Source organism: Salvelinus namaycush, chromosome 23 (genome assembly GCF_016432855.1).
Source record: "Salvelinus namaycush isolate Seneca chromosome 23, SaNama_1.0, whole genome shotgun sequence".
Lineage (NCBI taxonomy): Eukaryota > Metazoa > Chordata > Actinopteri > Salmoniformes > Salmonidae > Salvelinus > Salvelinus namaycush.
Window position 1 is genome coordinate 16458067 of NC_052329.1, and position 17049 is coordinate 16475115.

Consider the following 17049-nt stretch of genomic DNA (forward strand, 5'->3'; position numbering starts at 1 on the left):
TAACAACTGCTTGTAGGTCTCTTTTTGTTCATTGGAAAGATCCTTCACGTGTGATAGACACCACTGTCCTCAACGGTACTCCCGCTGGCTTTGGTCTTTGTCATGGTAGCTAGCAATGTAGGTTACACTGTTAATCCTCACAGTTCCAGACAGGGCAGGTCACGGGGAAGATTGAAAACAACAAACAGCAGGGATCTAGGCAGCCACAAACCCGGGACAATCCGCGGTCCCAGCCACTAACCGCGTCGTGGGCTGCTTTCAAGAAAACCCTACTAGCTTGATATGCAGCTAGCTAGCAGCTAGGCTAGCTGTGATGCCAAATAGCTCCTCTGTCAGAGTCTAGGTGATGTGGGTAAGGCGGAGTCAGGCGCAGGACACAGAGATGAGTAATAATAGTAACTTTACTCAAAGATAATCTTCCAACAAGGAGAACGAAAATCCAGAATCACAATAAACGAGACAACTGACAACAATAAACACAAACAAAACCATGATGGCTCCAGAGGGTTAAATAGGGAAATAATTAAAACATAATGGGAACCAGGTGTGTACAATACAGACAAAACAAATGGAAAAAGAAAGAAAGCCGGTGACGTCGACCGCCGAACGCCGCCCGAACAAGGAGAGGCACCAACTTTGGCGGAAGTCGTGACATCCTCAGACCTGTCCTTGGTCGGCAGGATCACTGAAAAGAAACAAGCAGTCCCAGCAACTGATGCCAACTGCGTCGCGGGATCCAAACTAAGAAGCTAGCTACCAAGAACTTTCCAATACACTTTCAAACAACAAACTTTCCAAACAAACAAAACCAAGCTCTTCTTTGTTCCGCATTCAACAGGAAGTGACGTGAAGTTTCACGTTGAATTCACGTTAGTTGACAACTCAACCAAATGTAAATGAACACTAGACGTTGAAATTGTCTGGGCCCAGTGGGAGGCCATTTAAATGTGTAAGATCAGCCAAGAGGGGGAGAAGGAGGAGTGGTATGTGTGTATGAGAGATTCTGAGAAAATTAGGGAGGGAGAGCAAGAGATAGACTAATTATGTAAATCTACAAATTATGACTGCAAGATGAGAGATTCTGCAGTGGCTTAGAGAGGCTAAGATTAAGGCTAGAGATAAACTCAGCAAAAAAAGAAATGTCCCTTTTTCAGGACCCTGTCTTTCAAAGCTAATTCGTAAAACTCCAAATAACTTCACAGATCTTGTGTGTAAAGGGTTTAAGCACTGTTTCCCATGCTTATTCAATGAACCATAAATCATTAATGAACATGCACCTGTGGAACGGTCGTTAAGACACTAACAGCTTACAGACGGTAGGCAATTAAGGTCACAGTTATGAAAACTTAGGACACTAAAGAGGCCTTTCTCTGACACTGAAAAACACCAAAAGAAAGATGCCCAGGGTCCCTGCTCATCTGCGTGAACGTGCCTTAGGCATGCTGCAAGGAGCCATGAGGACTGCAGATGTGGCCAGGGCAATAAATTGCAATGTCCATACTGTGAGACATCTAAGACAGCACTACAGGGAGACAGGACGGACAGCTGATCGTCCTCGCAGTGGCAGACCATGTGTAAAAACACCTGCACAGGATCGGTACATCCGAACATCACACCTGCGGGACAGGTACAGGATGGCAACAACAACTGCCCGAGTTACACCAGGAACGCACAATCCCTCCATCAGTGCTCAGACTGTCCGCAATAGGCTGAGAGAGGCTGGACTGAGGGCTTGTAGGCCTATTGTAAGGCAGGTCCTCATCAGACATCACCGGCAACAACGTCGCCTATGGGCACAAACCCACCGTCGCTGGACCAGACAGGACTGTCAAAAAGTGCTCTTCACTGATGAGTCACGGCTTTGTCTCACCAAGGGTGATGGTTGGATTCGCATTTATCTTCGAAGGAATGAGCGTTACACCGAGGCCTGTACTCTGGAGCAGGATCGATTTGGAGGTAGAGAGTCCTTCATGGTCTGGTGTCACAGCATCATCGGACTGAGCTTGTTGTCATTGCAGGCAATCTCAACGCTGTGCGCTACAGGAAAGACATCCTCCTCCCTCATGTGGTACCCTTCCTGCAGGCTCTTCCTGACATGATCCTCCAGCATGACAATGCCACCAGCCGTACTGCTCGTTCTGTGCGTGATTTCCTGCAAGACAGGAATGTCAGTGTTCTGCCATGGCCAGCGAAGAGCTCAGATCTCAATCCCATTGAGCACGTCTGGGACCTGTTGGATCGGATGGTAAGGGCTAGGGCCATTCCCCCCAGAAATGTCAGAGAACTTGCAGGTGCCTTGGGGGAAGAGTGGGGTAACATCTCACAGCAAGAACTGGCAAATGTGGTGCAGTCCATGAGGAGGAGATGCACTGCAGTACTTAATGCAGCTGGTGGCCACACCAGATACTGACTGTTACTTTTGATCCCCCCCCTTTGTTCAGGGACACATTATTCCATTTCTGTTAGTCACATGTCTGTGGAACTTGTTCAGGTTATGTCTCAGTTGTTGAATCTTGTTATGTTCATACAAATATTTACACATGATAAGTTTGCTGAAAATTAACACAGTTGACAGTGAGATGACATTTCCTTTTTTGCTGAGTTTAGTAAGAGACTGAAATAGTGACACAGAAAGAAAGAGTGGGTTCCGAGATAGAGATAGAAGGAAAGACATATAAGTAAATAAATAAAAAGACAGCATTAAAGACATAGAAGTAAAGACATAGAAGTAAAGACATAGAAGTAAAGACATGGAAGTAAAGACATGGAAGTAAAGACATGGAAGTAAAGACATGGAAGTAAAGACATGGAAGTAAAGACATGGAAGTAAAGACATGGAAGTAAAGACATGGAAGTAAAGACATAGAAGTAAAGAGATTAAAGGAAATAAATAAAAGGAAAGCCATAGAAGTAAAGAAGTAAAGATATAGAAGAAAAGAGATTAAAGGAAATAAATAAAAGGAAAGACAGAAGTAAAGAGATAGAAGTAAAGAAATAAAAGGAAAGGCATAGAAGGAAAGAGATAAAAGGAAAGAGATATAGAGTTAGTAGATAGGTTGTAGTGTTTTCATTGCCCCATGCCAGCTACAGTACACCCCCTATCCCCCCCCCCCCCCCCCCCGCTACGCTATTTATACACACGGTCCTGCCTCCCCACATACCACACACACGCACACGCACACACACACATGGACGTAAGCACTCTCTCACACACGCATGGACATTAGTGCTCTCACACACACAGACACGTAACACTGGACAGCGTAGGATCGCCGATACAGACTACGAGACAGGAACTTACGTGGCTGAACTTGCAGGTCCTGGATTCAACAGGTGGACTTATAGGGAAAGGCAGACAGAGATAGTAGGATCAGACCAGTGAAGAGCAGCACATGTGGTGCTGTGTCCGGGACACTGAGGTAGGCTAATGTTGCGTCTCATTGAAAATAACATTATTCTCCGCTCACAGCAAGAGAGCATGTGGATGTATGTTGTTATGCAAAGGATTGACAACATTGTTTTGTCCCCAAAAATGTGTTGAGTCCATGAATGCAAATGTGTATTCTTGCAGAACAACAATGTTTTGACTGTTCCTGTAAGTCTGCCGACCTGTTTTAATTGAATAGGTTAGAATACAAGCCATTCTCTACTTTAGCATCTGTGTGGACCATACTACCACAGCTCCTAAAATGCGATTGTCAATTCACTCCATAAAGTCTTTCCCTCCCTATGAAAGTGTCCTGGCAACAATGGCCATTCATTTAGCCAGGGCTCCTTTCCATTCGCTATATGACTCACAGTGCAGGAATGTATTCACCCATGCCTCATCACACTAAAAGTGGCACCAGTCGGCTGACAGTCTGTTGGGTACATTTGGGATCCGATGTGCTAAAAGAGCTAGCCTGGTCCCATATCTGTTTTGTTTTGGGTGATCTCGCACTCCGAGGCCAACGTGAGAAGGGTCTTTAATCAGGTCAACACCAACAAGGCCGCAGGCCCTGACGGTATTCCAGGGCGCGTTCTCAGAGCATGTGCAGAACAGCTGGCAGGCATATTCAGTCATTTTCAACCTGTCCCTGTCCCAGTCTGTAATCCCCACATGTTTTAAGATGACCACAATCATTCCTGTTCCTAAGAATTCCAAGGCTTCATGCAACAATGATTACTGCCCTGTAGCCCTCACTTCTGTAATAATGAAGTGCTTCGAGAGGCTGGTTATAGCACACATTAACTCCACCATCTCAGCCACCCTAGACCCACTCCAATTTGCATACCGCCACAACAGATCCATTGCTATCCACACTAACCTCACCCACCTAGATAAGAAAAATACCTATGTGAGAATGCTGTTCATTGACTACAGCTCAGTGATCAACACGATTATCCCCTCCAAGCTTGTCACCAAGCTTAGGACTCTGGGTCTGAACACCTCCCTCTGCAACTGGATCCTGGACTTCCTGACGGGCCGACCCCAGGTGGTGAGGGTAGGCAACATCACCTTCACCACGCTGACCCTTAACACAGGGGCCCACAGGTGGGGGGTGGGGTGTTTAGTCCCCTGCTGTACTCCCTGTTCACCCACGACTTTGTGGCCACGCTCGTCTCCAACACCATTATCAAGTTGGCTGATGACACGACGGTGGTAGGCCTAATAACCGGCGATGATGAGTCAACCTACAGGGAGGAGGTCAGTGACCTGGCAGTGTGGTCAGCAAGACCAAGAAGCTGATCGTGGACTACAGGAAACGGGGAGGGGGGGGCGAGCACGCCCCCATCCACATTGACGTGGTGGCAGTGGAGAAGGTAGACTCCTCGGTGCCAAATCCCTAAAAACTTAAAATGGTCCAAACACACATGCACAGTCGTGAAGAAGGCCTCTTCACCCTCAGGAGGTTGAAAAGTTTGGCATCAAAGTCCTAAACGATATCATAACCGCCATCAATAAAAGACAGTACTGTGCAGCCATCTTCATCGACCTGGCCAAGGCTTTCGACTCTGTCAATCAGCGCATTCTTATCGGCAGACCCAATAGCCTTGGCTTCTCAAATGACTGCCTCGCCTGGTTCACCAACTACTTCTCAGATAGAGTTCAGTGTGTCAAATCGGAGGGCATGTTGTCCGGACCTCTGGCAGTCTCTATGGGGGTGCCACAGGGTTCAATTCTCGGGACGACTCTTTTCACTGAATATATCAATGATGTCGCTCTTGTTGCTGGAGATTCTCTGATCCACCTCTACGCAGACGACACCATTCTGTATACATCTGGCCCTTCTTTGGACACTGTGTTAATAAACCTCCAAACGAGCTTCAATGCCATACAACACTCCTCCTGTGGCTTCCAACTGCTTTTAAATGCTAGTAAAACTAAATGCATGCTCTTCAACTGATTGCTGCCCGCACCCTCCCGCCTGCCCGACTAGCATCACTACTCTGGACAGTTCTGACTTAGAATATGTGGACAACTACAAATACTTAGGTGTCTGGTTAGACTGTAAACTCTCCTTCCAGACTCACATTAAGCATCTCCAATCCAAAATTAAATCTAGAATTGGCTTCCTATTTCACAACAAAGCCTCCTTCACTCATGCTGCCAAACATACCCTCGTAAAACTGACCATCCTACCGATCCTTGACTTCGGCGATGTCATTTACAAAATAGCCTCCAACAGTCTACTTAGCAAACTGGATGTAGTCTATCACAGTGCCATCCGTTTTGTCACCAAAGCCCCATATACTACCCACCACTGCAACCTGTATGTTCTCGTTGACTGGTCCTCGCTACATATTCGTTGCCAAACCCTCTGGCTCCAGGTCATCTATAAGTCTTTGCTAGGTAAAGCCCCGACTTATCTCAGCTCATTGGTTACCATAGCAACACCCTCCCGTAGCACGCGCTCCAGCAGGTTTATTTCACTGGTCATCCCCAAAGCCAACACTTCCTTTGGCCGCCTTTCCTTCCAGTTCTCTGCTGCCAATGACTGGAACGAATTGCAAAAATCACTGAAGCTTTAGACTTATATCTCCCTCTCTAACTTTAAGCGTCAGCTGTCAGAGCAGCTTACCGATCACTGTACCTGTACACAGCCAATCTGTAAATAGCACACCCAACTACCTCATCCCCATATTGTTATTTATCTTCTTGCTCTTTTGCTCCTCAGTATCTCTACTTGCAAATCATCTGCACATCTATCACTCCAGTGTTTATGCTAAATTGTAATTATTTCGCCTCTAGGGAGGAAAGGCAATAAATAGGCCTTAATCTTCTACATTTGCACACACTGTACATTGATGTTTCTATTGTGTTATTGACTGCATGTTTGTTTATGTGTAACTCTGTGTTGTTGGTTTTGTCGCACTGCTTTCCTTTATCTTGGTCAGTTCGCAGTTGTAAATGAGAACTTGTTTTCAACTGGCCTACCTGGTTAAATAAAGGTGAAATAAATAAAACATACTGACTCTACACACCTGCACACCCACTCACATGCAAACTGCTGCTACTCTGTTTATCTTATATCCTGTTGCCTAGTCACCTTACCCCTATACATATCTATCGATCCAGTATCCCTGCACATTGTAAATATGGTACTGGAACTGACTTTTTAAATATTTCCTGTATATAGTATGCTTACTTACTTACACAATAAAGTATTTCATATAGCTTATTCTTATTTCTCATGTGTTTTGTTCTAGTGATCCATTTTTGTTGATTATTGCATTGTTGGGCTTTGCGTTTTTAAGAAAAGCATTTCACTATACTTGTGAATGTGATATTAAAATTTGAAACTTGTCTTGCCAAGTCCTGGTGGTGATAATGACCATAGCAGTTAGGAAGACAGCACAAACAGATCTCAGGCTAGGCTATAAAAGATCTCAGATAATGAGCGCTCTTCTCCCAGCCCTCAGCCATTGTAAACCTTGGGAGATTTGAGAGAGAGGGAGGCTTTGTCCCCAGCTCAGCGCTGCCTGTGTTTACACAGGAAGAGGTGAGGAATGGCCCTCAGGGCAGAGCCCAGATCAGGCGTGCCTCTTTGCCACATTTGCATGACTGGACAGTTTAGGAAAATGTATGAAGAGGCAATGATAACCAGGGGGAAAGAGTTGTGTTTAGTTAGCATGGCTCCACTTTTTGTTCCAATCAACGAATATCATATTTTTTCCATTTGTTCCTGATATTTACTCATTTACTTGTATATAGCTACCTAAAACACTTGGGACTTGCTTGTGTAAAACTTCAACTAATGGGCGATGTCAGTATGTGTTAAGGATGATTTTGGTGTCAGCATGGGACCAGACTGAATCAACACATGTATGAAGAACCAGGGGTTAGTTAGTGTAATCTCAGGTCAGCTGTGGTAACAGGGAACACATAGAAGTATGTCTCCCAAGGAAGAGAGGAAAGAGGTCGGTCAGAGCAGAAAAAGTACAAAGGACCTCAACAAAACGTCTGTTTCCTGTGCCCTTGTGGAAGATACAGTTGAAGTTGGAAGTTTACATACACTTAGGTTGGAGTAATTAAAACTCGTTTTTCAACCACTCCACACATTTCTTGTTAACAAACTATAGTTTTGGCAAGTCGGTTAGAACATCTACTTTGTGCATGACACAAGTAATTTTTCCAACAATTGTTATAATTTTATAATTCACTGTATCACAATTCCAGTGGGTCAGAAGTTTACATACACTAAGTTGACTGTGCCTTTAAACAGCTAGGAAAATTCCAGAGAATTATGTCATGGCTTTAGAAGCTTCTGATAGGCTAATTGACATCATTTGAGTCAATTGGAGGTGTACCTGTGGATGTATTTCAAGGCCTACCTTCAAACTCAGTGCCTCTTTGCTTGACATCATGGGAAAATCAAAAGAAATCAGCCAAGACCTCAGAAAAACCATTGTAGACCTCCACAAGTCTGGTTCATCCTTGGGAGCAATTTCCAAACGCCTGAAGGTACCACGTTCATCTGTACAAACAATAGCACGCAATTATAAACACCATGGGACCATGCAGCCGTCATACCGCTCAGGAAGGAGATGCGTTCTGTCTCCTAGAGATGAATGTACTTTGGTGCGAAAAGTGCAAATCAATCCCAGAACAACAGCAAAGGACCTTGTGAAGATGCTGGAGGAAACAGGTACAAAAGTATCTATATCCACAGTAAAACGAGTCCTATATCGACATAACCTGAAAGGCTGCTCGGGCAAGGAAGAAGCCACTGCTCCAAAATCGCCATAAAAAAGCCAGACTACAGCTTGCAAATGTACATGGGGACAAAGATCGTACTTTTTGGAGAAATGTCCTCTGGTCTGATGAAACAAAAATAGAACTGTTTGGCCATTAAGACCATTGTTATGTTTGGAGGAAAAAGGGGGAGGCTTGCAAGCCGAAAAACACCATCCCAACCGTGAAGCACGGGAGCATCGTGTTGTGGGATTGCTTTGCTGCAGGAGGGTCTGGTGCACTTTACAAAATAGATGGCATCATGAGGAGGAAAATTATGTGGATATATTGAAGCATCATCTCAAGACATCAGTCAGGAAGTTAAAGCTTGGTCGCAAATGGCTCTTCCAAATGGACAATGACCACAAGCATACTTCCAAAGTTGTGGCAAAATGGCTTAAGGACAACAAAGTCAAGGTATTGGAGTGGCCATCACAAAGCTTTGACCTCAATCCTATAGAAAATTTGTGAGCAGAACTGAAAAAACGTGTGCGAGCAAGGAGGCCTACAAACCTGACTCAGTTACACCAATTTAAAGGCAATGCTACCAAATACTAATTGAGTGTATGTAAACTTCTGATCCACTGGGAATGTGATGAAAGAAATAAAAGCTGAAATAAATCATTCTCTCTACTATTATTCTGACATTTCACATTCTTAAAATAAAGTGGTGATCCTAACTGACCTAAGACAGGGAATTTTTACTCTGATTAAATGTCAGGAATTGTGAAAATCTGAGTTTAAATGTATTTGGCTAAGGTGTATGTAAACTTCCGACTTCAACTGTATATCCCCTACCTACCCCCCCTCTCTCTCTCTTTCTCTCTCTCTCTCTTCCATAATTCTTTCTCACTATCCCTGGTTCTCTGGTCTTAAGGCCAGCCTTAGTCTTATCTGGAGCGTCCAGGATGATGGCCTGTTGAAAAATGCTAGTGTTCATAGGAAGTGGAGGCAGTCTTCTGAGATTGGGTGGCAAAGCCCTGATTAGTTATGGTTCTCTCCTTGTCTTCATGGTCCTGTCTGGAGGAAGGACTTCCTGAGCCATCCGAGACTGAGTGAGATATATGAATCAACCCCATCACGTAGTCTCTATGGCTGTTAGACTTGAGGTCACGGGCTGCATTCTGTCTTTATTTGTTGAGATTCTCTAATACTGTTTCTAGCAGTCTCCCATTCTACTACGGCTGCTTTGTGGGGTTACTAGGGCCACTGTGTTTGGCGGCTTGCTGTTGTGTTGGACTACTCTGTAGGGCTTCCCTATTATGCCTAGCATGGAGATGTTCTGTTAGGCCCAATGCCTGATGCACCGCTTTGGCATGCCAGAAGCAGGAAGACAGACAGGCTGGCTATCTGGCAGAGCCTGCTTGGAAAGAAAAGAGAGAGACAGAGAAGGAGGGAGGGACTGAGGGAGTGAGCGAGAGAAAAAAAAACAGTGAGTGTGAGACTGCGCCCAGGAGAGGAGTTGAGATCTCAGTGTTTTTGACAGTGGTTTGGAGCACTAGGGATATCACTGGGACATTAGAGAAGAGGCTACAACACAACAGGGTCCATAAGGAGCACATGGTACGTACTATAGGAAAGCTTTTGAACAATCTACTGAAGGAAAACCTTTTGTATAGCATAGCAACATGGCTTTTTTTTTACCAGGTGTTTCCTGTTAGCCAGAGGTGTCTTGCTAGAGAGTGCTGATAGACTGTAGCTCTGTGTAGACTAAATAAGTTATTAGCTGATAATACTGTGTTAGTACACAAGACATGGGATTTAGTAGCACAGAGAAGATTACTGTTGTTGAGTCTGGCCTCTTTTAATTTGAGGATTTAAGAGGCGGTTGTTCTGTTTAGTTTGTTGACGTTAACAGGTTTTAGTATGCTCCCGTCTGTGTGTATTTGTTTGTGTTTGTGTTTGTGTGTGTGTGTGTGTGTCTGTGTGTGTGTTTGTGTGTTCATGTGTGTTCCTTGCGAAGTTTATTTTTCTTTGTTTAGTATTTAATTTCACTCCAGATACGAACTTATACATACGAACAACAACTTACAGACACACACAAACAATGACAACATCTCATCTGCCCAGACCCGCATGCTCACACCCCCATCCCTAGTGCCTGCATTACTGTTTGTCCCTTGGCCTTAAATTGTATCAATTTGTTTTTCCTCAGTTTCCCATGCTATTTCAATAATAAATAATTAGATTTTTCCGTTGTGTTAATAATGGCAGATTGATTGATTTCTACTTTTTTAGTATACATTTTTTCAAGATGAGTGATGAGAAGAGAATCACCCAGCCAATTGGGTATCTCACTACAACCCCATAAGTTTCTACGTATTCCAGTAGCTTCCAGTAGCTAGGCTGATTAGTGTGTTCACCTCCTGGCTCACGTGTATGTTCTGTGTGTCTGGGTGAGTGTGTTTCTTTGATGATTTATAGAAGGGGGCTTGTGTTGGGTGTTATTAAATCCTTAATAGTCTATTGACCCACCGGTGCGTTAATCTAAGTAACATAATAAAAAAATCCCCATCAAAATCCGGCAGTTTAAGCTAGAGATATCAATTTCTTTTGCATGGGCTCAATCCGCCGCATCCGCCTATGTCGGCCTTCCGCATCTGAGATGGAAGGTGGCCAAGCTACAGCGGTGTTTGTCAGACCATGAGACATCCTGAAAATCGGTCTTCTCACAAAACGTCTGTAGAGTCCGAACGGTTAGGCCTACACTCTATGGAAAGATGGTGTTCTCCATTTTGCTCTACTACCCCCACAAGTGTCACAGACTCGTCTGAAGGTAACCTATACAAATGAATGGAAGTATGGACGTAGTTTTGTGCCAACATAAAATAAGGGGTTAAATATGTGTAGAAAAAATATATATACTATATTTATATTTGGACTGTCTTTTTTGCCATTTATGAATGTATTATTGAATGCGTTTCTATGGGCTATAGTAGTAAAAGTCTTCAACTTTTAGAGGTTTAATGGGTGCAGGTAGCACACGGATGAGATAAGTGGTTTGTGTGTGTGGTCATGGGCTGTGTGGTATGGGGCGGTTTGTGGTAAGGGACCGTTTAGTTGAGCTGTTTTTGTCGACCTCTCTCTCTCTCTCTGGTTCTGTGTAGTCAGTCATCTGTTCTATCATTATTAGGTTACGTCAGCACCAAACACAGCCAGTCATAGCATGCCCAGAAAGGCTGACACCCAGGCAACGGTATGTGTCAGCCTTTTCATACGCTTTCAGTTCTGGCCTGCCCCACACACAGTATCATAACCCACAGCACACAGTATGTATGTGTGTGTGTGTGTGTGTGTGTGTGTGTGTGTGTGTGTGTGTGTGTGTGTGTGTGTGTGTGTGTGTGTGTGTGTGTGTGTGTGTGTGTGTGTGTGTGTGTGTGTGTGTGTGTGTGTGTGTCTCTCTCTCTCACACACACACACCTGCTATGTGTGGTCTGCGGGCACAGGGTGCGTGTGTACATTCAACAGATGAGTTGGACAGGTTCTACTGACATGACAGTGCAGTTGGTTGAGATTGTGTCATATAGCCCTAAGATAAAGTCTAAAGGTACCTTCAAGCGAAACCATATCCCCATTAGACACCTTGCTTCCTGGTGAATTTCCAGCTCAGCTTGTCTTTTGTTGTGGGTAACAAGTCTTTCTGCTGATAAGAAGAAAGTGACTCCCTGGAGAAACAAATCATTCTATGGAGGGGTTGAGTTCCATGGTAGACCATTGCACCTCAATACACATCAAGTGCCACAGTGCTTATTGAAGAAGTAATAACTTAGGCAATAGGCATGACGGGCAAAGAAGTTATCAGGTTTTAATGGGGAGGTTCCAGCCAGGGACTCTGTATCCTGGGACTCTCCTCTCGCCATCTGCCTAGATACAGATACTGATAAAGAACAGTAGCCCTGGTCTGGCGCGCTGCCACCCACTCCACCCTCCCTTTGATCCTGCTACTACTGGAATAAGTGGGCACTTATCTAAGCCTCTGGTCCCAACCATGTCCCTTACACAAATACCTTGTTGTTATTAATCTGTACATAAAAGTGATTAAGTTCTATAACACTAATGATACAAGCTGTTGAATTGACCTATTTCTGCCACGTGTGCATGCATTCACACACACACACACACAAGCACCCATGCACACACACACCCATGCACACACAGACCCATGCACACACACACACACACACACACACACACACACACACACACACACACACACACACACACACACACACACACACACACACACACACACACACACACACACACACACTACACTACACTACACTACACTACACTACACTATCTGTCAATATGATAGCAAAAGGCTGGCTGGCTGGGTGGTTGGTTGGGTTCCTTCAGGGCCCACACACAGCCTGTACCAATCCTGCTAGTTTATTTCTGTCAAGCAAAACAAAAGGGTCCAAAATAACAACAACGACAGGCTAAAAATAGAACGCGGCACGTCTGTTGTCACCAGTTGCCCAACCTCCTGGGCCCTGCTGTGAAGGCCAGTGGTTCTTAGGGGGTGAGGGAGTCAGTGTGAGGGCTTGGAAAAGTGGCCTATTATTCTACAGCTGTGTAGTCTCAGTGCTATTCTACAGCTGTGTAGTCTCAGTGCTTGTCTAAGCTGCTGACTCTGAATGTCAAGTGTATTGAGGTCCATTGTTTTGTGGACATAGTAACGTTATGGTCAGCTAGGTTATTGGGAATAGGTTTTATGAAGTAGAATTCTGATTTCCAGGTCTCATCATTTCAGTGACGCAGGGAAATAAATAACTTTTTTATTTCCATGGTATTGTGAGGTACTACAGTAAAATGAACATGCCACAGTAGGAAACTAGACAAGGGCCTTTGAAGTTGACTCAAGCCCCAGTTTTCCCAAGCAGCATTGATATGACTGTAGAAACATATACTTAGTGGATCTCCAGATCGTGACTATAACTAATAGACCTAGATAATATCCAACTCCTCAGTCTCCTGCCTCCCTCACTGAGCCAAACACCACTTCATGCTTCCTTTTGTCCGTTTCCTCCATTTACCATGGAGACAATGCAGGAAGCACATGGTTGCCAGGCGATTAAGCCTCCATCCCAGAAACCTCCCTCCCCCGCCACTCTGGTTAGTACGGTCCACTGGGCTGAGGACTGTCTCCGGGGAGACCAGAGGTGTGAGAATTCATTCCAGGGAAACAATGGGGGATGTTGGTGGTATATGGGTTGGTATAAGCCTTCTTTTCATGGCTTGCAAGTAGATTCCAGAATTCACCAGTCCAGCACTGGGGTACCTCATCTCAGAAACCTCTGAGTGAACTAAAGTGAACAAAAATATAAACACAAAATGTGACAATTTCAAATATTTTACTGAGTTACAGTTCATATGAGGAAATCAGTCAATTGAAATAAATTCTTGAGTCCCTAATCTATGGATTTTACATGACTGCCAAATTTTCTAAAACAATGTTGGAGATGGCTTATGGTAGAGAAATTAACATTAAATTATCTGGCAACAGCTCTGGTGGACATTCCTGCAGTCAGCATGCCAATTGCATGCTCCCTCAAAACTTGAGACATCTGTGGCATTGTGTTGTGTGACAAAACTGCACATTTTAGAATGGTCTTTTATTTTCCCCATTGTGCACCTGTGCAAACATCATGCTGTTCAGCTTCTTGATATACCACACCTGTCAGGTGGATGGATTATCTTGGCAAAGGAGAAATGCTCACTAACAGGGATGTAAACAAATTTGTGCACAACATTTTGGAGAAATAAGCTTTTTGTGCATATGCAACACTTCTGGGATCTTTTATTTCAGCTCATGGAACATGGGATCAACACTTTACATGTTGTGTTTTTATTTTTGTTCAATGTAACTATCCCTTTAAGGATAGTGTTTTTCATTGGATTTGAAATAGCCACCAAGTAACCTCCTAGAGTGACCAAATGTCACATCTTACACAATGTCCCCCACTCCCTGCCTGCCTTGGAGTGACACAGGGTTGACGCAGTCCTGTCTGAAGGTTGGGTTGATAGTGTGTCACAGCACATCTGTGTAGAATGTCATAGCAACTTGTCTGGGACAACCACACACACACATTGCCCACATCTCTCTCTCTCTCTCTCTCTCTCTCTCTCTCTCTCGCTCTCTCTCTCTCTCTCTCTCTCTCTCTCGCTCTCTCTCTCTCTCTCTCTCTCTCTCTCTCTCTCTCTCGCTCTCTCTCTCTCTCTCTCTCTCTCTCTCTCTCTCTCTCTCTCTCTCTCTCTCTCTCTCTCGCTCTCGCTCTCGCTCTCGCTCTCTCTCTCTCCCCCCCCCCTTTCTCTTTACTTCATCTCTGGCACACATACCTCCCTGCCTAAGTCTTCTACCCATCTGTTTCAGGTCTCCTTCCATCCTTTCTCATTCTCATCCGCTCTCCATCTCTCTCTCTCTCTCTCTCTCTGTCCAGGCTGTACCAGTGAAGCTGTCCCTGGATGCTTTGCTGCAGATGTCCAGTTGTCAGATGCAGGACACCATGAGACGGCTGGGCTCCAACCCAGAGGAGTGTTCTCGACTCACCGTTGCCCTCTCCTGCCTGAAGAATGCCACTGAGACAGGTCAGTCACACCGTTATGGTATTTTTCTGTCATTAATAACAGTGCTTATTGATGCTGTGTGCTCTGTAGTTTAGTACTATTTGTAACTCTAACCTCTGACCTCTGTTTTAGGTGGGGACATCAGGGAAGACACAGGAACCTTGATATCAGAGTCGCCCCACCGTGACAGTAACACATTACCTCCTCCGGACCGTCGCCCCTCCACCCCTGCCACACTACCCCGTGGCCCCATCCTCAGTCCCCACACCCACGCCCGTTCTGTCTCTGTGACTGTTGTACCCTGTGTGGACGATAAGGGGCATCAAGTCTACACAGGCGACATGACGGACACTTTCCCCTCCTCGCCGCTGCTCCTCTCCAATTTCCCTCCCGCCAAGAGACGCACCAAGCACCCCCCACGCGCGCCCCCACCCCCCTCCCGAATGCTGCTGCATCTCCCCTTCAACATCACCCTCACACGCAGCAAGAGCCACGAGTCACAGCTGGCCAATCGCATAGAAGAGCCAGTGCCCAACAACAAGTGGGTGTTTCTCTATTCTGTCTTCTGAAATTAATTAAGGCAGCCATTTTGCTTTTTTCCTTTGTTGACTGAACTAGCTATTTTGTGTTTTCTCTGTTGAATATGAGTGGCCATTTTCATCGCAAGTGTGGGTGTTTGAGTCAAAACCTACGGAATGAGTTGGTTTCTGTGTGAATGATGTGTCTGTTCTCTGAGTGACCCACACAGCTAGCCCTCTCTCTGCAGGAGGGGGAAGAAGAACAAGCTGCTCCTGAACGTGCACATCAATAGTAGCAGTGGGAACGGGTGTGAAGACTCCGCCCACACCCCTGGTCCGGCCACCACCCCCTACACCCTCCCAGGCACCCCCACGCTGCTCGAACGTGAGTACTGCTGCCCCAGTGGAACCTGGGAACTCTGCCTTTCTGCGTTTCCCTCTCTCTCTTTTCCTCCCTTTCTGTTTCCCTCATACTCGATTAGAACTCCATTACTTTTCTCCTGTCTTTCTTTCTCCCACTCTTTTTTTCTTTCTCTCTCTTCCCCCGCCTCCCTCTTGTTATCTCCTGTCCTCTGTTCCCCTTTCTGTCTAGCTCCTATCACACTCCCTCTCTCTCATTTCCTTCCAGATAACCTGGCATTGCACCGGGGGTCTCCACAGATAATGAGGAGAGATATCGGCCTCTCTGTAACACACAGGTAGGACACATCATCACCATACTTACGTATCTATTGTCTATTGTTGGCCACAACTTTGGAAGTATTCTTGGGGTCATTGTCCATTTGGAAGACCCATTTGCGACCAAGCTTTAACTTCCTGACTGATGTCTTGAGATGTTGCTTCAATATATCCACATAATTTTCCTCCTCATGATGCCATCTATTTTGTGAAGTGCACCAGTCCCTCTTGCAGCAAAGCACCCCCCACAACATGATGCTGCCACCCCCATGCTTCAAGGTTGGGATGGTGTTCTTTGGCTTGCAAGCCTCCCCCTTTTTCCTCCAATCATAACGATGGTCATTATGGCCAAAAAGTTATATTTTTGTTTCATCAGACCAGAGGACATTTCTCCAAAAAGTACGATCTTTGTCCCCATGTACAGTTGCAAACCGTAGTCTGGCTTTTTTTATGGCGGTTTTGGAGCAGTGGCTTCTTCCTTGCCGAGCGGCCTTTCAGGTTATGTCGATATAGGACTTGTTTTACTGTAGATATAGATACTTTTGTACCTGTTTCCTCCAGCATCTTCACAAGGTCCTTTGCTGTTGTTCTGGGATTGATTTGCACTTTTCGCACCAAAGTACGTTCATCTCTAGGAGACAGAACGCGTCTCCTTCCCGAGTGGTATGATGGCTGCGTGGTCCCATGGTGTTTATACTTGCGTGCTATTGTTTGTACAGATGAACGTGGTACCTTCAGGCATTTAGAAATTGCTTCCAACGATGAACCAGACTTGTGGAGGTCTAAAAAAAAAAATTCTGAGGTCTTGGCTGATTTCTTTTGATTTTCCCATGATGTCAAGCAAAGAGGCACTGAGTTTGAAGGTAGGCCTTGAAATACATCCACAGGTACACCTCCAATTGACTCAAATGATGTCAATTAGCCTATCAGAAGCTTCTAAAGCCATGACATAATTCTCTGGAATTTTCCTAGCTGTTTAAAGGCACAGTCAACTTAGTGTATGTAAACTTCTGACCCACTGGAATTGTGATACAGTGAATTATAAGTGAAATAATCTGTCTGTAAACA

At 45.0% G+C, this 17049-nt stretch overlaps 1 protein-coding gene across 1 annotated transcript in view; it reads left to right on the forward strand.

The window, feature by feature from the left end:
- The window catches only part of LOC120018501 (kinase suppressor of Ras 1-like), a 60591-nt gene that overhangs the window by 29509 nt on the left and 14033 nt on the right, over positions 1-17049 (forward strand). The window contains exons 3-7 of the mRNA XM_038961732.1: positions 9670-9778; positions 14659-14806; positions 14918-15326; positions 15552-15688; positions 15932-16001. Coding sequence (XP_038817660.1) covers positions 9670-9778; positions 14659-14806; positions 14918-15326; positions 15552-15688; positions 15932-16001 — 873 coding nt within the window. The remainder of the gene's footprint in view (positions 1-9669; positions 9779-14658; positions 14807-14917; positions 15327-15551; positions 15689-15931; positions 16002-17049) is intronic.